This window comes from Notolepis coatsorum, assembly GCF_963971535.1.
Source record: "Notolepis coatsorum genome assembly, chromosome: 2".
In the NCBI taxonomy this organism is placed as follows: Eukaryota; Metazoa; Chordata; class Actinopteri; order Aulopiformes; family Paralepididae; genus Notolepis; species Notolepis coatsorum.
In genome coordinates this window covers 191,344,955-191,372,454 of record NC_140166.1, presented here as the reverse complement: position 1 = coordinate 191,372,454, position 27,500 = coordinate 191,344,955, and the positions used below count along the sequence as shown (strand labels likewise).

At 42.9% G+C, this 27,500-nt stretch overlaps 1 protein-coding gene across 1 annotated transcript in view; it reads left to right on the top strand.

The window, feature by feature from the left end:
- yjefn3 (YjeF N-terminal domain containing 3) overlaps nucleotides 1-27,500 on the top strand; it is a gene marked incomplete at its 3' end in the record, with an annotated part of 228,993 nt that overhangs the window by 147,665 nt on the left and 53,828 nt on the right. The window contains 1 exon segment of the mRNA XM_084308435.1: nucleotides 5,097-5,205. Coding sequence (XP_084164561.1) covers nucleotides 5,097-5,205 — 109 coding nt within the window.

Below are 27,500 nucleotides of genomic sequence, written 5' to 3'. Positions count from 1 at the left end.
GACACTTCGACCCGCTGCCCGGGAGGAGTGGGAATCGAACCGGGAACCTCCGGTTTACCAGACGACTGCTCTACCTTCTGAGCCACTGTCACCCCCAACGTGTTCCCTGCACCTGCTATTGAAGAAGTGCCCTCTTGTTTTTGACTTGCTTTTTACAAAACCACCGCATCATGCTCCTTTAGAGGGAAATATCAATTCGGCCCACGGCTTAGTGCTGGTCCTGGAGGCAGGCAGCGAGCAGACCCTGTGTACGGAGCTGCACTTTACAAATCGATCATCTTATCACAGTAAGTCAGGAAGCTCCCTGAGGAGGGCCAGGGTGACAGCTGCTGCCCCTGCTCCAGTACACCCTATGTTCCCCGGGTCCTATGTTCCCCGTGTTCTATGTTCCCCGCTTTGATTGATTAATAGATTGAACATTTTATAAATTTTTATTATTTAATTAATTATTAATGTCCGCCTTGTTTCGAACCGTTAAGCTTAGGCCCTCTTTCGAACTGGTTAAGGTTAGAGTTTGGAATCAGGGCTGGTGGTCTAAAATTTTCAATCAATCAATCAAAGCGGGGAACATAGAACCCGGGAACATAGGACCCGGGGAACATAGACATGCTCCCCTCTGGGTTGTGTAAAAGTTATAGGAGATTCAGTTCAGTCGAACTGATGTCGTATTTATTCTGGTTGGAGTGATTAAACAATGCAGCAGCATGTTAGCCTCATAGCACATCTCTTCCCAGCCATTAGCAGACTGAGCTAAAGATGCCATAGAGAAATATCTACATAATATACAATATATTCTAGCCATCTGTTGCCCAAAAACACATCTCTCTTGGTTTTAAGCTAGGCTAGTGGTCCGTATCCACTTCCATTCATTTGTGAATAGTAAGTATAGTTTGCTAACACCCTCTTATTGTCTATCCAGAAGTTGAGTTGCTATTGCATGCACTTATCTGTGTTTCGTGCATGCTTACCAACAGTCTCGCCTGTTTTATTGCAACACTACTATCACTGACATCTAAGAAGGGAGATCCCCCCTTGAACGTCCCTTCTAAGGTTTCTCTCCTCCACATTGCCTGTGGTGCATTTTTTCCTATTGCAAGGTTTTAGTGAGTTTTTCCTTACGTGGGGTATGTCTGGGAGTGTTGCATTTATTTATTTGATTTATTTAAAAAAAATTGGACTTCATGGTGTTTTTGTTTTGTTCTTGATTTATTGTGATGTTTCTTCTTGACTTGTTTAAAGAAGACGTGTCCGGCCCATGGGGACATTACCGTGTGTTGTCAGGCCTTAGTTACAAATACATTTGATTTGATTTGATCCCTAAGGTTCGCATTGAACTTGAAAAAACAGGGCAGGAGGGGTGGGCGGGGGGGGGGGGGGGGGGTTGGGGAACACTGTACAACTGTACAAGCAAAACTGTACATTGGAATATTGACAACCATACTTGGTAATTTACTGTACATTGGAGGGGGTTGGGTTAGGACATTTACATGGGCCAGTTTAGAATTGCAGTCTCCTGTAGGTGTTCTTTGAGAGTGTTTTTGAAAGTGGGTAGTGATTCACATTCCTTTACAGCTTTGGGTAGAGCGTTCCACATTGATGTGGCATAATTGCGAAACGTGTTTAGTCCCTTGTTTGAGCCGAATCTGGGTTTAACATGATTTGTGGAGCTCCCTCTGGTGTTGTGATCGTGGTATTCACTGACCTTTGGGAAGTATTTTGACATGTACATGGGTACCTTGGTCGTGTAGTGTATCTTGTAGACCAGGCCCATTGCAAGTTCCTGTACTCTAAGCCATCCTAGGTTGTCAAAGTGGGCAGGGGTGAGGTGGGTTCTAGGAGTAAAGTCAAGCAGTAGTCTGACCAGTTTGTTTTTGAGTAATTGTAATGTAATTTTGTTTTTAGCGCCTTTGAGGTGCTTTGGTACCATGGGGTGCAAGCATAGTTGTAGTACCCTTGTATGAGTGCTCCTGCCAGAGTCTTCAGGGTGTTCTTGTTTACCAGAGAGGAGATCCGGTACAAGAATCGAGTTCGTTGGTTGACTTTTTTTTATTACATTGGATGCCATTTTGTCACAGGAAAGATTATCCTCTAGGATGGAACCCAGGTAGGTAATTTCATCTTTCCTTGTGACAATATTGTCACCCACTGTAACTGAGAAGCCATCGGTCTTGCTGAATTTGTTATTTGAACCGAAGAGAATGGACTCTGTTTTGCCCATGTGTAATGATAGTTTGTTATCAGCGAGCCATATGCAGATTTTGCCTAGTTCCGTGCTGAGGGTTTTTTCAACCTGTAACTTGTTCTTGTCAGAGACCAGCAGGGCTGAGTCGTCTGCGAACAAGAACAAGTTGCAGTCACAAGCTGACGACATGTCATTTGCATAAATTAGGAACAGCAGCGGTCCTAGTATGCTTCCTTGTGGAACACCACAGCTCACTGGGGGGGGGGTAGGGTACCGTTTACCTCCACCATCTGTTCTCTCCCCTCCAGGTAGGATTGCATCCATCTCACTGATAGACTATCAAAACCTGCGGACCGTGACGTCTAAAACAGGGAGCAGTTTTACCCCGTCACGAGCCATGTCCTTCACTAACAAGTTCAACTAACAAGGAACTGTCCACCCTCCTCACATCAGTGCTCACACACAACAACTGATACTCCTCCTCCACATCTGTCTATATTCTGTAGGCCTACAGTAACTCGTACTTCTGTGTTCTCGAGTGCACTGCACTCTCAAAGCCTATAACTCTGTACACCCTGCGCAGAAAATAACGCATTCTTCCCACCTCTGCAAGTTCTCTGCATATGCTATTATTTATCAGGCCCTGTTCTGACACAGTATGTTCTGACAAGGTATGTTCTTCTATTTTTGACCTTTGCCCCACCGCATTTGTACAATACCCGCAAACTCCTCTGCATGCATTCCTTTTGTTTTTATATTCAAATTAAAATCTATTCATAATTTAAAATCTTTATATTACCTTTTATATTATTCAGGATGTGTTGTTTCTTTCATCCTTGTATGCAAAGTACTTTGCAAAAAACGCGATTCTGATTCTGACACAATGTTGATTGACCAATGTTGTAATTTAGGAGCTTGATTAAATAGAGGTTATTTTGGCACATATAAGAAGAAAGATGTGCCATGTCATCTTTGGTCTTCGCTGGATCCACAAAGGTGTCATTTGACGACAACACATGACGTAGCCTGCAATCAAACGCATGCACGTACACACAAACACGTACGCATGTACAACACTCATACACATTAACATGTACACACACACACACATGCACACACAGGCACGCACACACACACACACACCCACACACACACACACACACACACACACACACACACACACACACACACACACACACACACACACACACACACACACACACACACGCACACACACACACACACACACACACACACACACACACACACACACACACACACACACACACACACACACACACACACACAAACAGCTCTTGATCTCGTTTTGAGTGCTGATGGTTTCAGATCAATCCAATGAGTGACCCATGATTCCTTGCTGTGTATTGATCCGGCACTTCGAGCCCCCTCTCCCTCCCCTTTTGTTGTGTACCCTCCAAACCAATCTATACTCTGGGTCAGAAACAACATGGACAAATATCTATTAACATTTGAACAACCATGTCAACATCATTAGCCCTCTGCATAATGACACCTTATTTAATTAACCTTTTTGTAATGAATACCTTTAATACCTTTTTGTAATTAACCCTTGAACTCAAATACATGTTGCTTTGTATTTCTCCTGGAGAAAGGGTTATTCCTATTGGGATTCTATGTCTATTTTTAAACAAGGACATACACTCTTGTTTTGTTACAGCACTCATAATAATATTTTTGTTCAAGTCAGGTTCTTAATCAGCTGTAGTACCGAGGAGCTCCACTAGGTGTCTCTGGTGTAATATGGATGTATCTACTGTAGCACAAATCTGAGAGATGGTATGAAGCTGTGCTTCATTATCAACTGGTTTGGTCATCGCTGGACATGCTCTGAATCAGAGAGAGGTGACACTTCTGCTGCTGTGCTGTTGTGTAACCAGTCCAATTCTGGGGTGCCCTAAACCCACCACGCACGCACGCACGCACGCACGCACGCACGCACGCACGCACGCACGCACGCACGCACGCACACACGCACGCACACACACACACACACACACACACACACACACACACACACACACACACACACACACACACACACACACACACACACACATACACACACACACACACACACACACACACACACACAGGCACACACACACAGGCACACACACAATATTCACAGATCGGTGTTGCACTGTATGCACGGTTAAGGCCACTGGAAGGTCCTCCTTAGTCAGACCACTTTGGGTTCATGACCACATACTGCTGTATCTATTATGAGTATAGCTAGACCCAGTCCTTGACATGTACCTGTGTCAGAGACACATAAATAGCTACTGGTAGCTCGTAACCACGACAACACTTGTTTACAAGAAAACACCTCACATAAATCCTCTAAGAGTCTAAGGAGTGCATACATGTAAGAAGACCAACTTTATAGCCTCTTAAATTCCGTTTCAGGGCTTCAGGGATTGTTGTTATCTGTAATTTGAAGGGTTTATATCACTCTGTTATGTTTGTAATTTGGCAATTCATAGTCTTGAAAAAAACGAAAGTATAGTATAATGTTGGATTACAAGCGTGTCACCGTCTCATCATTCTGTGCTAATGGGATGGAAACACAGTAATAACTATTGGCTGGAGGGATAGATGATTCACAAAGGAAACTGTGCAGACATTTCAATGAAGTGCTCTCACATATCATTCACTCCTTCCGAGCTAATTCATAATTCTCAGAAGTACTTTTTGATTAAACTTCAAACAGGCCCATGATTATATTAATGGTAGTGATGATGAAGATAATGATGATGATGATTATAATGATGACAACGACGACGATGATGATATATATTCCTGATGCATTACCGTAAAGGACTCCGATGAGATCTCTAAACCGTATGTGTCCTCTCCTGTCTGTCTCTTACAGTAAAGTGGAGGTGGCAGCCATCGAGACAGAACTGCTGAGGGACTACAGGTTTGGCCAGCAACAGCTGATAGAGATATGGGGACATGCCTGTGCCATCGCCATCACTAAGGTCTGTAATATGAAATATCCACCCCTATTTACACAGTTCTATCTATCTATCTATCTATCTATCTATCTATCTATCTATCTATCTATCTATCTATCTATCTATCTATCTATCTATCTATCTATCTATCTATCTATCTATCTATCTATCTATCTATCTATCTATCTATCTATCTATCTATCTATCTATCTATCTATCTATCTATCTATCTATCTATCTATCTATCTATCTATCTATCTATCTATCTATCTATCTATCTATCTATCTATCTATCTATCTATCTATCTATCTATCTATCTATCTATCTATCTATCTATCTATCTATCTATCTATCTATCTATCTATCTATCTATCTATCTATCTATCTATCTATCTATCTATCTATCTATCTATCTATCTATCTATCTATCTATCTATCTATCTATCTATCTATCTATCTATCTATCTATCTATCTATCTATCTATCTATCTATCTATCTATCTATCTATCTATCTATCTATCTATCTATCTATCTATCTATCTATCTATCTATCTATCTATCTATCTATCTATCTATCTATCTATCTATCTATCTATCTATCTATCTATCTATCTATCTATCTATCTATCTATCTATCTATCTATCTATCTATCTATCTATCTATCTATCTATCTATCTATCTATCTATCTATCTATCTATCTATCTATCTATCTATCTATCTATCTATCTATCTATCTATCTATCTATCTATCTATCTATCTATCTATCTATCTATCTATCTATCTATCTATCTATCTATCTATCTATCTATCTATCTATCTATCTATCTATCTATCTATCTATCTATCTATCTATCTATCTATCTATCTATCTATCTATCTATCTATCTATCTATCTATCTATCTATCTATCTATCTATCTATCTATCTATCTATCTATCTATCTATCTATCTATCTATCTATCTATCTATCTATCTATCTATCTATCTATCTATCTATCTATCTATCTATCTATCTATCTATCTATCTATCTATCTATCTATCTATCTATCTATCTATCTATCTATCTATCTATCTATCTATCTATCTATCTATCTATCTATCTATCTATCTATCTATCTATCTATCTATCTATCTATCTATCTATCTATCTATCTATCTATCTATCTATCTATCTATCTATCTATCTATCTATCTATCTATCTATCTATCTATCTATCTATCTATCTATCTATCTATCTATCTATCTATCTATCTATCTATCTATCTATCTATCTATCTATCTATCTATCTATCTATCTATCTATCTATCTATCTATCTATCTATCTATCTATCTATCTATCTATCTATCTATCTATCTATCTATCTATCTATCTATCTATCTATCTATCTATCTATCTATCTATCTATCTATCTATCTATCTATCTATCTATCTATCTATCTATCTATCTATCTATCTATCTATCTATCTATCTATCTATCTATCTATCTATCTATCTATCTATCTATCTATCTATCTATCTATCTATCTATCTATCTATCTATCTATCTATCTATCTATCTATCTATCTATCTATCTATCTATCTATCTATCTATCTATCTATCTATCTATCTATCTATCTATCTATCTATCTATCTATCTATCTATCTATCTATCTATCTATCTATCTATCTATCTATCTATCTATCTATCTATCTATCTATCTATCTATCTATCTATCTATCTATCTATCTATCTATCTATCTATCTATCTATCTATCTATCTTTTGATCAACCATCAAATGCACACAGCACACACACCCACACGCACACACTCACTTAAACAAACAACACACTGCAGCACCCACTCTCCACACTTTAGATCACACAAACACAATTTATATTTATTGATAAAGGATTTGCACTACAACTACTGTAAATTGTACCTAAATTGCACCTCATCCCATTTCTGCCTTGCACTATATAGTATTGTATATTAGTACACTGCATAGTATATTGTATATTATATGGTAACTCAGTTACGTTTATTCTGCATCGAACATTGTACATATGTCTATACTGAACACTGTGACCTCATTTTTTTTACTTCTAATTTACATGCTATACTATGTTATTTTATTTCATACTTATCTTGTCTTGCACAGTCTCTGGAGCGTAACAGTAAGAAGCATTTTGTATAAAAGTATTCTGTACTTCTGTATGACAACTATTAAAGAAACTTGAAACTATCTATCTATATATCTATCTATCTATCTATCTATCTATCTATCTATCTATCTATCTATCTATCTATCTATCTATCTATCTATCTATCTATCTATCTATCTATCTATCTATCTATCTATCTATCTATCTATCTATCTATCTATCTATCTATCTATCTATCTATCTATCTATCTATCTATCTATCTATCTATCTATCTATCTAGTATCCATCCATCCATCCATCCATCCATCCATCCATCCATCCATCCATCCATCCATCCATCCATCCATCCATCCATCCATCCATCCATCCATCCATCCATCCATCCATCCATCCATCCATCGTGAGAAAATTGCCATTCCCAAGATCCATCCACACACGGCCTTTAGAGAGCCATCAATTTAACAGCATGTATAGTCTGCCCTTTTGCACTAAATCCTGTAGTAGTTTCATTGCTGAGCAACTCAAAAAGATGTAGCTAATATATTATCCAGTGCACTGCATAAAGAAGACAACTTTTCCTTTGCACCATTCCAGCGCAAACAGAAGACGTTGTGACTAGGTTGTAATGCGACTTAGGGGTATTTCAAAATGCTGGTCTGACTCTTTCATGCAGACCTCAAAGCTGCCAATAAGCTGTAGTCAAGCCAACTTCTTTGTGCTGTGTGAAAGGAGTCTGACAGAGACAAAGAGCACAGTGCTGATTTGTCTTGTCTTTTATTAAATCAACAGTGTTTCAGTTGTACGATGGAACTGTCGCACGTAGCAGCCTCGTTTCCTCGGACTATAAAACTTGTGGCTCCGCTGAGTTCTGCTCACTGTTTAATGTGATGAGAGAGATCCGCTCTCCTCAGTATCCATTGTCTTGGCCACCGCTGGAGGCCTGTATATCAATGTATGTGTGTGTGTGTGTGTGTGTGTGTGTGTGTGTGTGTGTGTGTGTGTGTGTGTGTGTGTGTGTGTGTGTGTGTGTGTGTGTGTGTGTGTGTGTGTGTGTGTGTGTGTGTGTGTGTGTGTGTGTGTGTGTGGTCCATGGCAGCACCAAAATTCAATGTGTGGTGTGTCTCTTGCCAAGAAACAAAATTATTCAACACACATCGGATTAATTGCTTGAAATGTTACACAAAGCCAATCTTGCCAGAGGGCCAAAAATCACAACGAGCAGCTGAAATTGCACTTTCTTTTAATTGCATGAATCTAGAGGAAAAGCTTCCTGGTAAATGAAAAGATTTAGTTTGACAGCAGTTTCTTCTCTTTTTTTTCCATTCAAGCAAAGGACATTTCAAGGCACACCTGAACTCAATTCGTGGCACAGCAGTTTGCCTCAGCACACTGGTTAGGATCCACAGTTAGCGTGCTCTGGTCTGGACTGTGTCAGTGGATACGTTTGACCAGAGGACATGGTTGGTTTAACGTGCGCTGGCTTCCTCCAACAAGACCACAGTGGGATGAATGAACAGTCTAGTCTGAGCGACCAGACACATGAACCCTGCCTTCCTGTTAGGAGGAAGGGTAGAGAGATAGAGAAAGAGAGAGAGAGAGAGAGAGAGAGAGAGAGAGAGAGAGAGAGAGAGAGAGAGAGAGAGAGAGAGAGAGAGAGAGAGAGAGAGAGAGAGAGAGAGAGGGGGGGGGGGTCAGAGTGAGAGAGACAGAGAGGGGGAGGGACAGAGTGAGAGGGGAGAGAGTGAGAGAAGGAGGGAGAAATTGAGGCAGAAAACCAGAGAATGAAATGGAATAGAATCGGAGAGAGAGAGAGAGAGAGAGAGAGAGAGAGAGAGAGAGAGATAGAGAGAGAGAGAGGGAGAGAGAGAGAGAGAGAGAAAGGCAGACAGACAGACAGACATACATACAGGCAGACAGAGAGACAGAGAGACAGACAGACAGACGGGCAGGCAGGCAGGCAGGCAGGCAGGCAGACAGACAGACAGACAGACAGACAGACAGACAGACAGACAGACAGACAGACAGACAGACAGACAGACAGACAGACAGACAGACAGACAGACAGACAGACAGACAGACAGACAGACAGACAGACAGACAGACAGACAGACAGACAGACAGACAGGCAGGCACTGGCAGAGCTGCTCTCAGTAGTGTGTGATTAAATGCACCACATCCACCTTCCCTCTATTATCATCAGCCACCCACTGGTTCCTTGCCTGGCCCTCCACCTCTAGCCAGCATGCCATTATTACTAGACAAACAACGCCTGGGCGGCCCTGGGGCGACAGCATCAGCAGCACGCTACCGGTTACCGGCTAACCGCATTACATCACTGCTATTTCAGGAAAATTGCAGTCATAGGACAGGGTGATTTCACTGCATGTCTGCTGTCGTCTTGCCAAATATGGTACCACACACACACATGCAGCTACGCACACACATGAACACACATGCACTCGCACACACACTGACACACACATCTCTGTTTGCCAATAGATTATAGGATCTCAGCAAGTAATCCCTCCACAGGTCCAGAAACGCCAGTAGCAAAAAGATACAGGCCCAGCTTTCATGTGTATCTATGTTTTGTTTGTTTGTTTGTTTGTGTGCATGTGTAAGTCTGTACACCTGTGTATGCCTGTGTGTGTAGAATGTGTATGTGTGTGTGTGTGTGTGTGTGTGTGTGTGTGTGTGTGTGTGTGTGTGTGTGTGTGTGTGTGTGTGTGTGTGTGTGTGTGTGTGTGTGTGTGTGTGTGTGTGTGTGTGTGTGTGTGTGTGTGTGTGTGTGTGTGAGAGAGTGTGTGTGAGCATCTACACCAGACAGTGAGTGTGACTTTGGCTCAGCTTGAAAGCCCTTTCCTGAAGGGACACGGACCAGTGTCTGCTTCCTTGGAGCAGTAAACTGCGTAGGACTTCCTGAGTTCCAGTTTGGTCCAGTAGGGGGGGGTGAGACGCAGCTTCACAACAAATCAAAGTAAGCACCTTGAGAGCTCACTGAGTTTAAAGTGTGCTATATAAATGAAATCTATTATTATTTATTATTAGCACTTTAAAGGGATAATTCAGAATTTGTGAACCCCTATCCCTATTTGCTACTTCCCTATTTAATACTTTACCATTATGCTTTTCATATTTCTCCCTTACCTTACTATGTTATATACTGTAGCTGGAGGTGCATGTAGAACGTCTGCAGAGTTACAAAATTCAAAGTTGAGTTCTCTGTCCCTTGGACTACATGAAACACCTAATTTGTAGTCCAGCCTTTTCTCCCGTTAAATTTACATTTACATTTAGTCATTTAGCTGACGCTTTTATCCAAAGCGACTTACAAGTTCTGTACGACAAGCCATCAGGAAGGGCACAACTCTATCAGCTGAGTAACAATGTTCATCAAAGTGTTGAGTGCTACAGTGTAGGTTAGTTTATTAGGACAAGTGCATGACAGTATGGTTAGTTAGGGTTAGATTTTTCTTTTTCTTTTTTTAATTCAGATAATGGTTGAAGAAGTGCGTCTTTAGTCGACGGCGAAAGATTGGACGTGTTTCGGCTGTCCTAACTGGGGTGGGTAGTTCATTCCACCATTGTGGGGCAAGGACTGAGAATAGGCGACTTCTCTTTGATGACCCTCCCGGAGCTTGGATAGGAGTAGGTCTGAGGCGGCCAGAAGATGCAGAGCGTAGGGGTCTTGAGGGTGTGTAGTTAGAGACCATTGACCGGAGGTAGGCGGGAGCAGTTCCCTTTGCCGCACGGTATGCTAGGTTGAGGGCCTTGAAGCGGATTCGTGCAGCAATGGGGAGCCAGTGCAGGTCCCTAAGAAGTGGGGTGACATGGGCCGACTTCGGTAGGTTTGAGATCAGGCGGGCCGCTGCGTTCTGAATGAGTTGAAGAGGCTTAGTGGCAGTGGCCGGGAGGCCAGCGAGCAGTGCGTTGCAGTAGTCGAGGCGGGAGATGACTGTTGATTGGACGAGGAGTTGGGTGGCTTCTTTTGTCAGGAAGGGGCGGATCCTTCTGACGTTGCTCAGGAGGAATCTGCAGGTTCTGGTTGTCGCTGCGATGTGAGCAGAGAAGTTCAACTGGTCGTCGAGGACAACACCAAGGTTCTTGGCGGTCGGGGACGCGGTCACAGCTGCATTCTCGACTGTGATGGAAAGGTCGGTCAGGGGGGAGGATTTGGCCGGCAGGTGGAGCAATTCTGTTTAGCTTAGGTTCAGTTTGAGGTGGTTGGTCGTCATCCAGGCGGAGATGTCGGACAGACAGGCCGAGATCCGCTCAGAGACGTGGATATCTGAGGGAGGGAAGGAGAGGAAGAGTTGAGTATCGTCGGCATAACAGTGGTAGGAGAAGCCATGAGACGTGATAATGTTACCCAGTGATTTAGTGTAGAGGGAGAAGAGAAGGGGTCCTAAAACCGAGCCCTGGGGGACACCCGTCCGCAGGGGGCGGGTGGCCGACAGGGTCCCTCTCCATGACACTTGGTAGGAGCGGTCATTGAGGTATGATCAGGCATGCGTTGTTCATGGGACGGGGTAGCACGGTGTGCTACCTCACTGAGTATTAAAGATTTGAGCAGAAGCGCGTGCACGCACATGCACGCGCTCGCGAGAACGCGCTGCGCTCGACTTGGCTCGTTGTGTTTACCTGCCTCCCGGGCCCCGGCGCTACCTCGCATTATCATAACAATAGCCGCTATAGGCTGGTGTCTTCAACCACGCAGGGGACTCTTTGTGATGTAAATATGGAACGTCCCAAGTTGCCGCTGCCCACAGAGTGCACCGCCGTCCAAAGGTGAACGACGGCGAACGAAGGGCCAAATCAAAACAGCCGTCAATTCCGAATTGACAACTGTTTTGATTCAACCCCCCACCCACCACCACTCACCCCCGGACAACAACACACTCTGCAAACAGCAGCAACCCGGGACATTCCATATCTACATCACAAACTTTGGGACTGAGTAGATAATTAATTAATCTTCTCTTTATTTTTATTATTTATATTAAAACTGAATCAAACCATAAACAAGGTTGCCTGTTGGGATGTTAGATCCTAATGTGAAAAACTGATTTTATATGTCTGCACTTTATGTGCTCATTTTATGCCTTATGTCTTTCTTCTGTTGTGAAGCACTTTGAGCTGCAGTTTCTGTATGAAAGGCTATACAAACAAAGTGTATTATTGTGCGCGAGGGAACATATGCGCATGCGCGCGGGGCCGCGCGTGCGCGTGGCGTCATTATCCTGCGTGCCGGCTCAGTCCATAATAACAACGCAACACTGGGTATGATGACAACCATGTCAGCGCAGAGCCAGCCACTCCCATTCCTGCGAGGGCCGCGAGGAGGATCTGGTGGTTGACTGTGTCGAAGGCTGCAGATAGATCTAGGAGAATCAGGACAGAGGAGAGGCCTTTCGTGTTTGCTAAGTGAAGTGCCTCTGTGACCACAATGAGGGCTGTCTCTGTGGAGTGACCAGTCCTGAAGCCTGACTGATTAGGGTCTAGGAGGTCATTCTGTAAGAGATAAGCAGTAAGTTGGTTGGATACAGCACGTTCAAGTGTTTTAGAAAGGAAGGAGAGAAGAGAGACAGGACGGTAGTTGCCTATGACGGTAGGGTTCAGGGATGGTTTTTTTATGAGGGGCGTGACTCTGGCTTGTTTTAGGGAGGTGGGGACCACCCCCGAGTTGAGTGAGGAGTTGATGGTTGCAGTTAGGAATGGGAGGATGTCTGGTGCTATGGTCTGGAGGAGTGGGGAAGGTAGCCGGTCCAGCTGGCATGTAGTCGGACGGTTCGACGTTACCAGTGTCAGGGTCTCGGCTTCTGTAATGGGAGAGAAAGATGACAGAGTGAAGGATGAGGTTCTCGATTCAGCATTTGGAATGGGTGGGGGTTGGGAGAAGGAGCTGCGGATGTTCTCCACTTTTTCCTCAAAGAAGATCGCAAAGTCTTCGGCAGAGAAAGATGAGGGAGGGGGGGGTGGGGGGGGAGTGAGGAGGGAGGACATGGTAGCATGCAGTTTGCGAAGATTCTTGGCAGAGGCCTCGATCCTATGGTGAAAGAAAGAAGCTTTGGCATTAGTAATGGTTTTGGAGAATGTTAACAAGAGGTTGTGATATGTGTCAATGTCAGCAGTGAGGCGTGACTTTCTATACTTCCTTTCAGCTGCTCTCAGGACCTGTCTTTGTTCTCTCACTGGATCTGTCAGCCATGGACTGGGTGGGGAACGGCGGGCAGGTTTCTCAACGAGGGGACAGAGCTTGTCGAAGGAGGTTGCAAGGGCTGAGAGGAGGGTGGAGGTTGCCATCTCTGTGGAGAGAGCAGAGAAGGTGTCACTCAAAGGTAGAGTGGATAGTATGTCAGAGGAGAGGGTGGAGGGGGATAGGGAGGGCAGGTTGCGTCTGAGTGAGACGGTTTGAGTTGGGGTGAAGACCTTTCGGTTAAGCATGAGAGTTAGTGAGAAGGATATGAAGGAATGGTCAGATACATGTAGGGGAGTTACCGTGGTGTTAATGATGCTGGAGTTACGGGAAAATATGAGATCCAAGGAGTTGCCTGCTTTGTGGGTGGGAGGCATGGCAGTGGGAGTCAGGTCAAATGATTGTAGGAGGGAGACTACTATGACTGACTGAGATGAGTCAGGCAGGTTGAAGTCGCCCAATAGAAGGAGAGGGGTACCATCTTCCGGTAAGGAGCTTAGAAGCATGTCCAGCTCATCTGTGAAGTGATCGAGCGGACCTGGAGGGCGGTAGAGTGTAACAATGGTGAGATTGAAAGGATTAGAGACAGATACTGCATGATATTCAAAAGAGGAGAGTGACAGTGCTGGGAGGGGTGTTAAGTTTGTAGTCCATTAAGGAGATGTCATGAGGCCAGTGCCTCCACCCCGCCTGGAAGGTCGGCGTAGGCAGTAATGAAGTCAGCTTTCTTGACTGCTGATTGACAATTCCATAGGCCTCCCTGTACTGTGACAGGTGTATTAGTGGCTGTAGGAGGGTAGGATAGATTAGCCGGGTTGCTAGAAAACTGCCGTGGGTGGGTTGAATCTGTTCTGGGGGAGCAGATTGTGGATATGAGACACATTGTGGTGTCAAGAGTGGCAGGGAGGAAGTAGAGAAATAGCAGAGTGGGAGGGAAAGGGAGATTTTTCAGAGTGGAGTGTAAGATAGGATTATGGTGTAATTAGCATTGGGTGGATCCCTCGATTCCTCTGCGGATAACTCCAGGAAAACTCCTCTTTGTCCCTCTTCGTTTCTCGACGCTTCGCTGATGCTAAGCCAGCAGGCCTTTAAATCCCTATCACTAATTAGTGCTTTCTAACACCTGGCCCTTAATGGGTCACTTAAGGAAACAAAATGGCCGCTTTAAACACGCCCCTTAATCAAGTCAGCTGGTCAGGTCAGCAATCAAGTCTCAGTTTAAAGATATTACTAAATGACTTAAAATGTCTTAACCTGATGCAGTGTAAGTCTCTCAGTGAATGAGCTGTCCTTCCACAACAGAATGTAGTACAGAGTGATTCCAGGAGAGGCTGAGGAGGTTCTGCTTTTAAGCAGTGACAGGGCTCTGAGATCACACTCAGTACACAAGTGCTGTCTTTAAGCAGGAAGCAGCTTTTAATGGGGCACTTAAGGAAACAAAATGGCCGCTTTAAACACGCCCCTTAATCAAGTCAGCTGGTCAGGTCAGCAATCAAGTCTCAGTTTAAAGATATTACTAAATGACTTAAAATGTCTTACCCTGATGCAGTGTAAGTCTCTCAGTGAATGAGCTGTCCTTCCACAACAGAATGTAGTACAGAGTGATTCCAGGAGAGGCTGAGGTTCTGCTTTTAAGCAGTGACAGGGCTCTGAGATCACACTCAGTACACAAGTGCTGTCTTTAAGCAGGAAGCAGCTTTTAATGGGGCACTTAAGGAAACAAAATGGCCGCTTTAAACACGCCCCTTAATCAAGTCAGCTGGTCAGGTCAGCAATCAAGTCTCAGTTTAAAGATATTACTAAATGACTTAAAATGTCTTACCCTGATGCAGTGTAAGTCTCTCAGTGAATGAGCTGTCTTTCCACAACAGAATGTAGTACAGAGTGATTCCAGGAGAGGCTGAGGTTCTGCTTTTAAGCAGTGACAGGGCTCTGAGATCACACTCAGTACACAAGTGCTGTCTTTAAGCAGGAAGCAGCTTTTAATGGGGCACTTAAGGAAACTACATCACTATGTTACTTTCTTCGCCAGGCTTATGTACATCATTATACCATCCTCTGCCAGCTCTATTTGTCTATGGAGAAGTTCCCCTTCTTTGCAGGGCTATAACTTTTTAAATTGTATTGCTAAATTGACATTACTATGGCCCATTCAACATCAAGTATCTATTGTTCAGGGTGTACAGATACAGCCGGGAAAAGTCCAGGAACCGTTATGACGTCGTTTGGCATGGTTAATGTTAACAATGACCAGCGGGGGCGCTCTCATACAGCTGGTGACAACTGCCCGACGCGCCGGCTTTTTGTTCATTCATTGGAGGAGCTCCGCGCTGGACTAAGCTCGAGTTCCATTCAATTCCATTACAGCTGGTGACTTCATTCATAGGATGCTACAACGTCCTACAGTATGTCTACAGACTGCATGAATGAATGTTGCTGAATTAAAGAATGAATAAGTTAAACGTGTCAATTCAGCAGTCAAAGTGTATATATTAAAACGTGTCAAATCTAACTTCATTAGATGGCCGACGTACGGCTCTCTTGTCCATTCATTTCATCAAAAGAAAGCGTTAGTGTAATGCTTCTTGGTAACAATAAGTTTGTGTACGCAATGTTGCTGAATAAAATAATTAAACCGTTAAGACCTGTCGAATTAGCAGTCAATGTGTATATTTTGTGTAGTGCCAGGTGGGCTCTCTTTATAATGGATATATTTTGTCTAGTACCGTGGTCTAGTGATTTAAGGTTATTCCTTTCAAGCTGACGCCCGGGGTTCGAATCCCAGCAGGTCTAATATATATATATTTTTTTTATTATTTATAAAATGAAATTGCCCGCAACGATGTGCATAATACAATAGTAATAATATATAATAAGAATCCAACCAATAGAGCGACATTGTGCAATAAACAAGTAAACAAAGTAGGGCATATTTTACAGTAGGGCACTTTGAAACAACCAATCACGTTGCGCGATAGCACGAGCGATGCACAGTCAGGAAGTAATGTTACAGCTGAGTTCACTCATTCCGAACGGCGAAATGTAAAATGCTACCCAGGATTGTTGCGTTTCGTTATAAAAACTATGCGGTGATAAACAAAAAACGAATCGCAGTATGCAAAACGTGCGGTTCGAGGATCACAGATGTACTATGGTGACAGATAAGGGGGGGGACCCTGATGTAAACAAGACGAAAGTCTTTCTCTGGTCTGCAATGTACAGTGTTGTTTGTACAGTTGTACAGTGTCCCCCACCCACCCCTCCTACCCAACCCCCCCCCCCCCACTCCTACCCAACCCCCCCCCCCCCACTCCTAACCAACCCCCCCCCCCACCCACCCAACCACCTCCAATGTACAGTCCCCCCCCACCCCCACCTACCCAATCCAATGTACAGTTTCCATGCCTAATGTATATACTCTTTTCTTTCTGGACTCTTTTTGTATCACAAACAGTACTGTAATTGCAAATCTGGTATGTCATAAATGTATAGATGGAGCAGTACTGTCTATCTGTATGTCATGTATGTCATATATGTTACGATGAATTGAAAATGGGGGACCCTGATGTAAACAAGACGAAAGTCTTTCTCTGGTCTGCATCCCCTTAAAGGGGCTATGCACTGCTATTCCTAGCACTATTTGGGCAACTTTACACAATTCCTGTTAGTCTATTGAAGACATTTGTAATTTTTTTTTCAAAAAAATTCATTGTTTTATATTTCTAATCAAGTACTCGAAACCATCATTTTTCAGCCTCGAGAAATCAGGCTGTTATGGCCTGGCTCCGCCCATAAGCACTTTGAGTGACAGTCAGACCACAGTCTGCACTGGTAGAGGGAGGGAGGGAGGGGGGGGAAGAGAGAGAGAGTTCAGTTCAGTTCAGAGTTTTTATTTGCCACATGGAATAATACAATCATAGTTTCTTCATTAAAAAATCATAAATAGTCATTCCATGGACAAAAGGAGCAGGAAGAAGAATAAATCTTATAGTTATATAGTTACCTGCCCCTTATTCCTAAACTAACATGTATTTTCTTAATGGTCGGCGTATAACCTTATTTACACAAATAATCATTTATACCATATGAGAGAGAGAGAGAGAGAGAGAGAGAGAGAGAGAGAGAGAGAGAGAGAGAGAAGCCCCTCCCTCTCTCTTCCTTTTTTTCTTTCTATCACTCTCCCGTTCGGAGGTGTGTGTCGCGCGGACCTCCGTGCGGCAGGTCCCCCCCCCCCCCCCAAGTGCCCCCTCTCTCTCCCTCCCTCCCTCTCTCTTCCTTTTTTTCTTTCTATCACTCTCCCGTTCGGAGGTGTGTGTCGCGCGGACCTCCGTGCGGCAGGTCCCCCCCCCCCCCAAGTGCCCCCTCTCTCTCCCTCCCTCCCTCTCTCTTCCTTTTTTTCTTTCTATCACTCTCCCGTTCGGAGGTGTGTGTCGCGCGGACCTCCGTGCGGCAGGTCCCCCCCCCCCCCAAGTGCCCCCTCTCTCTCCCTCCCTCCCTCTCTCTTCCTTTTTTTCTTTCTATCACTCTCCCGTTCGGAGGTGTGTGTCGCGCGGACCTCCGTGCGGCAGGTCCCCCCCCCCCCCAAGTGCCCCCTCTCTCTCCCTCCCTCCCTCTCTCTTCCTTTTTTTCTTTCTATCACTCTCCCGTTCGGAGGTGTGTGTCGCGCGGACCTCCGTGCGGGAGGTCCCCCCCCCCCCCAAGTGCCCCCTCTCTCTCCCTCCCTCCCTCTCTCTTCCTTTCTCTCGGCTCCCTCTCGGCTCTCTCTTCCTCTCGGCCCCGCAGCCCCACTCGCTGTCTAGTCTAGGTAGAATGGGGGCGGGCATTAGCTCCAACCACAGAGCCAATCGCATCACTGTGTCTATCCACAGCGCCCAGTGACGTGCTCAGGGACTTCAAATCAAAATGACCCGATTTACTAGAGGCACAGAGGGGGTGGGCTGAAATGGAGCAATTCGCCAATATGGTATTTAGACCCTAAAACACATTGATACGAACTCCTATTACTATAATACAATGCTAGAGACTGAAAAATGACATTTATAATGCATGGGACCTTTAACAATTGTATGTATTGAGCTGTACTGTACTGTACCCATTCTGCAATCTGTTAATAAAGTTTTCATTCATTCATTCATTCATTCATTCATTCATTCATTCATTCATCCCCTTAACAATTGTGTGTATTGAGCTGTACTGTATTGTACCCATTCTGCAATCTGTTAATACAGTTTTCAATTAATGTCAGACGTCCTCTCCATAAAAAAAACGATTGAATTGCTCAGAATTTTAAATTATGTCCCCAATAGGACATAATATTAATATTATTCCCCAGTATGACACAATAAACACAGAATGAATGCCCCCCCCCCCCCATAAAAACATACTGCCAAATTACTTCCACCCTCATCTCCAAAACAGTTGGCGTGAACAAATAATACTAGAGACAGAATGAGTTTTGCTTCTTTTTTTGGTTTTTCTTTTAATCAGTGAATTATATTCCCATCCATATCCCCAACTTTGTGATTTTTACATACTGATCAGACGGAGGCAGAATAGCCTGCACATACATCAATGCATCTCTTGTAAGATATGAATTGCGGCATACATTTTCCCAAACATGGTGCTGTTGGCGTCAAGCACAGGAGGTGAGGGGTGGATTGTCACCACCTGTTTAGCTAGGGCAGAGCGCATGTAGAGAGCATAGAAGAACCAGACGAGGCTGAAGATGCACAGGCCGATGGAGATGTTGATGAACACTTTGCCCATGTCAACCTTCTTTTTCTTCTCCTTGCGGTGCCGCTATATATATCAACAACAATCATTCACAAATAATAGACCGGAACAGGAATGGAAAGGAAACGTCAGTGACGTCACATACTGGATTTACTACATCGCCCTCTGTAGAACACAAATGAGCAAGGGCGCACATAATAATAATAATATATTTAACACCCCCACTCGAACTTAGCTTATTGTGGTACAAAACAAAAAAAATATATATATATATTCTCCCTCTTTGGCCTTCAATACAAAATAAACAACAACAACAAAAAAAACATATTGGCACATCCATGCTTTTCTTTCACTCTAACTAAGTGCCAAACAAATACTGAGCAAACTTCTTCAGTTGTAGCTTAGTGGCTGATTTTGTCATCACATCAGCAATCATGTTGTCAGTAGGACAATATTCCAAACATATCCTCCCACTATTCACAGTTTCTCTTATGAAGTGATATTTTATATCAATATGTTTACATCTTTGCCTGTTTACAGGATTCCTGGCTAGTGCAATAGCTCCTTGGTTATCATCATAAACCTTGGTTTGTGCATACTGACATCCATCAATACCCTTGAGTAGCTGTTGCAAATACATACACTCCTGTATGGCTGATGCTAAGGCCATGTATCCTGCCTCGCAGGTAGAAAGTGCAACTGTTGGTTGTCTTCTACTCTTCCATGAAATGAGAGAGCTTCTCTCACTTAGACTGGCACTACGTCTGATGCCCAGTCAGCATCACTGTGGACTATTAGGCCTAGTTCACCTGTATCATTCTTTTTAAAACATAAGCCACGGTCTGTTGTACCCTTAAGATACCTGAACACATGTTTTACAGTGTTCCAATGCTCTTCACTTGGTTCAGAAATATGCTGGGAAAGTTTACTGACTACAAAACTTAAATCTGGTCTAGTGCATGTATGAACAGGCTACTCTAAGGCAAGCCAATAGAATAGTCTCAAAAACAAGAGATCTAATGTACATTAAACTTGAAAATAGTCTGTCTCGTCTCTCCCTCCATCCCAACAGGGGGGTAGAGTGACTAGCCTGTGTAGGTGTGACATTGGATTGGCAACCCCCCCACACACCATTGAAATGCTAATTGTTGGGGGACCCTGATGTAAACAAGACGAAAGTATTTCTCAGGTCTGCACCCCCTTAACAATTGTATGTATTGAGCTGGACTGTACTGTACCCATTCTGCAATCTGTTAAAATTTGATATTACATTTACATTTAGTCATCTACCTATTGAAGCGTTGAGAGAAAAAGACAGCCAAGATTGTACTTTAAACTAAATTACTTTTATTTGCCTGTATTCTAAATTACATGCAATGCAAAGTAGAACTGTAATATGTACTTTCTCAGTCAGTGCTAAATGCAGTCCTCTTATGCAGCATCACTTTTCACATCAAAACAAAAGTAGAACTGTAATGTGGACTCAGTCAGTCACACTTATTTAACATGATCAAATAATTATTATAATATTTTTTACTTCACTTTGAAATATTATAGTGAAATATTTTGCAATGTTGTCGCATTTATCTTGTTGAAATCCTCCAACAGGCTCTTTTTTGTAAGTTGACTGGTTTGCACACCAATAATACAGTGCAATAATAGAATAGTAGAATAGATAGTAAAATTATGCAATAGAATGGCCAGAGTAAAATAGTGCTACAGTACAATCAACAGCGGGGTGTATTAGAAGGCTATGGTGAAGAGGTACGTTTTTAGCTTATTTCTGAAAATATTAAGAGATCTAGCTTCCCTAATGTCCATAGTGTGTTCCATAACTTTGGTGCATAGTTAGCAAAGGCTGCATCACTGATTTTATTTAGACTGTGACTCGGAACCTTCAATAGTAGATGATCGCAATGTTTATACTTTGTATATAAGGAGGAGGACCTTGAAATCAATTCTAAATGTTACCGATGATTACTGATGTAAACAGGGGGATCCTGATGTAAACAAGATGAAAGTCTTTCTCTGGTTTGCATCCCCCACTTTGGCTGCCATGGGTTAAATTAATGATATACCATAGATTGCCAGCGCTATTTGTCTATGGAGAAAGTCCCCTTCTTTGCAGGGCTATAACTTTTTAAATTCTATTGCTACATTGCCATTATTAGGGCCCATTCAAAGTCCTATATGTATTGTTCATTGTGTAGCAACGTTAAACTTTTTCATTCACATATTCATAGTAAAGTATGGTCTAATGTATAAGTATGTTTTCATCTCTTTCTGCAGCTTTCTCCAGAACGTGATATATAGCCCCAAATGCATTATATTGATGATGAAATACAGTTTGATGGCAATCCGCGCGATATAAAAAATTCCAACTAGACGTACTTCTAGAAGTTACTACACGTCATCTGATGTTGACCGGATGGGCGAGGGGGCGTTTATAATTCCGTGGGCAGCGTTATACCAATCATCTAATGTGGGTCAAATGTTGATAATATCAGTTATTATCGAAGACGGTAACGTTACACGCTGAAACTCACCCCAGTGTCCGCGCGCCGTTGGGCGATCATCGTCGAGTAGAAATTTTATCATTATGGGATATATTATTACCCGGTCCATCTCCAGCTTGTATAATGGTATATACGTCCAAATCATGTTGTTTATCGAGTTATTGGCAATCGATCGCTATGCAGTGTGACGAGCTAGAGTGCCGGAACCTATCCCGAGTGGCCGGAAGCAATACGGACAACTAGCACAACCTCCACTGTGCTTCCTGTTAAGCGGTTGCGCGATCGGCCACCAGATGGCGCTCCTGAACCGCCAGAGAGCTCAGTGGGTCCTGCTGGTGGTTCTCAGGCCAGTGGAGGGACATTATGGATCAGATCGCAGATTTTTGAAATATTGATATAAAGACGACGTACAGCGTCCCCCGGCAACTTTAGCATCGCCAGCAAAGACGTTGTAAATCGTTTTTAGGCAGTCAAAGTGTTAACAATTGTATGTATAATTGTATGTAATTGTATGTATAACATCTGCCAAATTTTTTTATAGTTTTTGATTCGCAGCGGGATCCGGAAGCGCCACTGAACCGTGAGTCGAATCAGTGAATCGGTTCATTGCCGTGAGCGTGTATCGAATCGCTCACTCACTGAAATGATCCGTTGGGCACATCACTGACTGTTGCCTTTGACACACCTCTGATGTGGGAGATGAGGTCAAAGGACATGTCGTGACGCAGTTTGACAAGGGTGATAAATAGCTGATCTATGGGTGAGATTATGGTGCTCCTTGTCTTCTCTGTGTGCAAGAAAGAAAACAAGTGCTGAAGCACTGGCCAGGTAACACCTGTCATCATCTTGCATTTGGTGTCGTTGCTGTCCACAGATGAAGCGGTCAAGGAGCTTGACTCGACCTTGGTTCTCTGTTGGTCACCATCCTCCTTGGCTGCATCACTCTCCTTTTTTCACGCCGCTCATGGCGACTGATGTTTGTTGACGTAGATGGTGTAGACTGTGATGTTGAAGGGAATACAGATGGTATGTAGTCTGGGTGTGTTTGGTCATTGACCTTTGCTCCTGAATGAATGAATGAAAACGTTATTAACAGATTGCAGAATGGGTACAATACAGTACGGCTCAATACACACAATTGTTAAGGGGATGCAGACCAGAGAAAGACTTTCGTCTTGTTTACATCAGGGTCCCCCATGCGAGTTCTCTCTCTCTCTCTTGGATCAAATAACAAACTCAGCAAGGCCAACGGCTTCTCTGTTACAGTGGGTGACAATATTGTCACAAGGAAAGATGAAATTACCTACCTGGGTTCCATCCTAGAGGCAAATCTTTCCTGTGACAAAATGGCAACCAATGTAATAAAAAAAAGTCAACCAACGAACAAGATTCTTGTACCGGATCTCCTCTCTGGTAAACAAGAATACCCTGAAGACTCTGGCAGGAGCACTCATTCAAGGGTACTACGACTATGCTTGCACCTCATGGTACCAAAGCACCTCAAAAGCGCTAAAAACTAAATTACAAACATCACAAAACAAACTGGTCAGACTACTGCTTGACCTTACTCCTAGAACCCACCTCACCCCTGCCCACTTTGACTACCTAGGATGGCTTAGAGTAGACGACAGAGTACAGCAACTTGCAATGGGCCTGGTCTACAAGATACTGTACACTACACCACTAAGATACCCATGTACATGTCGAAATACTTCCCAAAGGTCAGTGAATACCACGACCACAACACCAGAGGGAGTTCCACAAATCATGTTCAACCCAGATTCGGCTCAAACAAGGGACTAAACACGTTTCGCAATTATTAAAATGATAATACTTTATCTGGCCATTCATCAAGCGAGACATTGCTGATTGTTTATGTATTTTATAAGACAAGACTACAGCAGCCGTGTATCTTGGATGTAATGATTGATTGATTGATTGATTAATTGATTGATTGATTGATTGATTGATTGAAAGAAAATTAACAGATTGCAGAATGGGTACAATACAGTACAGCTCAATAAACACAATTGTTAAAGGGATGCAGACCAGAGAAAGACTTTCATCTTGTTTACATCAGGGTCCCCCATTTTCAATTCATCATAACATGACATACATGACATACAGATACAGTACTGCTACATCTATACATTTATGACATACCAGATTTACAAATACAGTACTGTTTGTGATACAAAAAGAGTCTAAAAAAGAGAGTATATGATAACGTTAGCACACTGTCGATGGCTCATTGATTTAACTGTAGCTACTGTACAGTAGCAAGCCAAGTTACTATGGGGGACCCTGATGTAAACAAGACAAAAGTCTTTCTCTGGTCTGCATCCCCTTAACAATTGTGTATATTGAGCTGTACTGTATTGTACCCATTCTGCAATCTGTTAAATAAAGTTTTCATTCATTCGTTCATTCACTTACCGATCTTTGTGCACCTTCTTAGTTCAAGTGTCGAACGAAGTTGGACGTTGCATGATTGCATCTCCATCTGTGATCCTCGAACCGCACGTTTTGCATACTGCGATTCGTTTTTTGTTTATCACCGCATAGTTTTTATAACGAAACGCAACAATCCTGGGTAGCATTTTACATTTTGCCGTTCGGAATGAGTGAACTCAGCTCTAACATTACTTCCTGACTATGCATCGCTCGTGCTATCGCGCAACGTGATTGGTTGTTTCAAAGTGCCCTACTGTAAAATATGCCCTACTTTGTTTACTTGTTTATTGCACAATGTCGCTCTATTGGTTGGATTCTTATTATATATTATTACTATTGTATTATGCACATCGTTGCGGGCAATTTTATTTTATAAATAAAAAAAAATATATATATATTAGACCCGCTGGGATCCAAACCCCGGGCGTCGGCTTGAAAGGAATGGGCATTAACCACTAGACCACGGTACTAGACAAAAAATATCCATTATATATCCCTTATATGAACCTCCACTAGCAATCGACAGGTTTTAACTGGTTAATTATTTTATTCAGCAACATTGCTTTAGACATATGGTATGGTATTTATTTTAGACAACAAAACATATACAGATCGTTATACAGTATACTGTGTAGGACGTTGTAGCGTCCGTCTAATGACTTTGCGCCTCCTGGCGGCATAAAATAGAACAGCAGCCTGGGTTCCTAATTCATTTCAACGACGTGATATAACCGTGCGCACGTCGCGGCAAAGCGCCCAGGAATACTAAAAGCTTCATCTGTAGCAACGTTATACTTTTTCATTCACATATTCATACTAAAATACGGTCTAAAGTATAAGTATGTTTTTATCGTTTTCTGCAGCTTTCTGCAGAACGTGATTTATAGCCCTAAATGCATTATATTGATGATCAGATACAGTTTTATAGCGATCGGCGCGAGATAAAAAATTTCAAATGGACGTGCTTCTAGAAGTTACTACTTATCATCTGATGTTGACCGGATGGGGGGGGGGGGTCGTTTATAATTCCGTGGCCAACGTTAGATGATTCATCTAGTGTGGGTGATATGATCATTAGAGCAGTTTGTATCGAACACGTTAAAAAAAAATGCTGAAACTCACCGTAGCTTCCTCGTAGCGTTGGGCGATGAGCGTGGAGCAAAAATATTCCTATTATGGGATGTTGAAATATGCGATCCATCTCCAGGTTGTATAATAGTATATACGTCCAAATCATGTTGTTTATCGAGTTATTGGTAACGGATTGCTATCCATTGTGTCTAGCTCGAGTCCCGGGACTATTAGCGAGTGATCGGACCGAATTGGAATGAGCACCAGCTTCCGTTTCAATTCAATTCAATCAATTTCTTTAATGACCACCCAGCCAGGCTGGTGGAATTTGGTTTCAGTGCATTGCAGTTCCAACATAAAACATAGAACATATAACATCACTTACACCGTACATACTACATGCAGTTAGGAGAAAACACAATTACATAGATTACAGTTCAGAGTTTATGTCCATGTCAGCAGAGGAAAGGGGGGTTGCGGGGGGGGGGGGGGGGGGGTACTACAGCGAGTTCAGTGTCCGTATGGCAGTGGGGAAGAAGCTGTTTTTTAAACGGGATGTTTTGGTGGTCAGGGATCTGTAGCGCCTCCCGGAGGGCAGCAGCTGGAAGATGTGGTGTGCTGGGTGAGTGGGGTCAGGGATGATTTTTCTGGCTCTCCTGATTGTGATTTGGCGGTGGAGTGATTCAAGAGAAGGGAAGGGGGTGCGGATTATTTTTGAGGATATGTGCAGGCTGAAGCCGAGGTAGTAAAAATAAAAATAAATAAAAACTCTTGTAGTAAAAAATACACTGACTCCTGTCTTGGGTATCTCCGGGGAGATATCTCTGCAGGGAGAGGTGTTTCTCAATTGGCTGACTGATTGGCGGTGTGGCCAATCCACCTGTAACACAAGATCACCAAGACACAAACTGTATGGCTATTGGCTACATAACACCCCCACCCTTAAGAAGGTTGCCCTCAAGGCAACCACTACAGGTCTCAGAAACAAAATTCCAAGAAGAAGATATTCATTATCACTGACCTCTGATAACCATATATATACCTATATTATACCTTATATACCTCTGTTATTAAGAACAGGGTACCCAGCAACAATATGACATGGGCTTTAGGACACGGCCCCCACGAGAAAGATGATATTATTCTTCAAAGGCGGATTTGTGTATCAATGCAAACTCCTCAGCAAAGACAGCAACCTCACCTATCTTTAATACCTCATGCTCATTTAGATTGAAAATTATTTGAAAAGGCAGTGGCCTCAGGAACACAGTTCTTTAATTCCTCTAGGCGAGGAATGTCTAAACTGCTCTTTAGACTCACACTCAGCGGGCACCATCTGTCAAACTAGTTTTCCTTTGAGAGACACATAAGTTTGTAAGTCTCAGACTTATGATAGTTCCTAAAACGCTGACAGTAAGCTTCTGGGACTCATTCATATGCCTTCAGTGTGGAGCATTAACAGTCTCATAGTCAGTGCTCTGGTCGAGGGTCAGAGAAGAGTACGTTTCCTGTGCTTTTCAAACAAGGACACACTGCAGCAGAAGTGTCCAGACATTACTAGGTCAATTCAAAGTGGTTGCCACCCATTCAAAATGAGGAAAGCATTTCTCCACTGGCCACATCCATCTCTACAAAAGGAGGAACCATTTTAATATATCTGCTGGCATCATATTGGGAATGTGACTTGGAATGCAGTTATGCACAGGACCTGAATGCAAGTTTCAAGTTTATTTTGTCACATCTAGTTCCTTTTTACAGTATAGAGGAGTGGAATTCTTTGTTTTGTGGCAAGGCAGCATGCCTTCTATCTATTGCAGCTCATGTTCCAACAATAACGTTTCTTGCAGTGATATTGGCTTTTCTTGTAGAGCTAACTCTCTAACTCAATTGCAGCATCTGTGGAGACAATGAATACAAATGAGGTTCCTCTACCTTATTCACAAGAACACCATCATCAGTCAGTACAGCCCTCAGAGTATCTTGAAACACTTGCTTGTAAGCTCAACCTTATAATGGACAGTAAGCTTTAGAAGATGATTATTTGTAATCTGCTCCAATCGCTCATCAGAAGGGCCACTAATAAATGCCTCTATTGGCAGCCATCTTTACTAGCTTGAAATAGTTCATTTTGAGATACGTACTAGAAAATAGCAAACAAGGACAAGCGAAAAGGTGATGAACTCACTGTAAAGT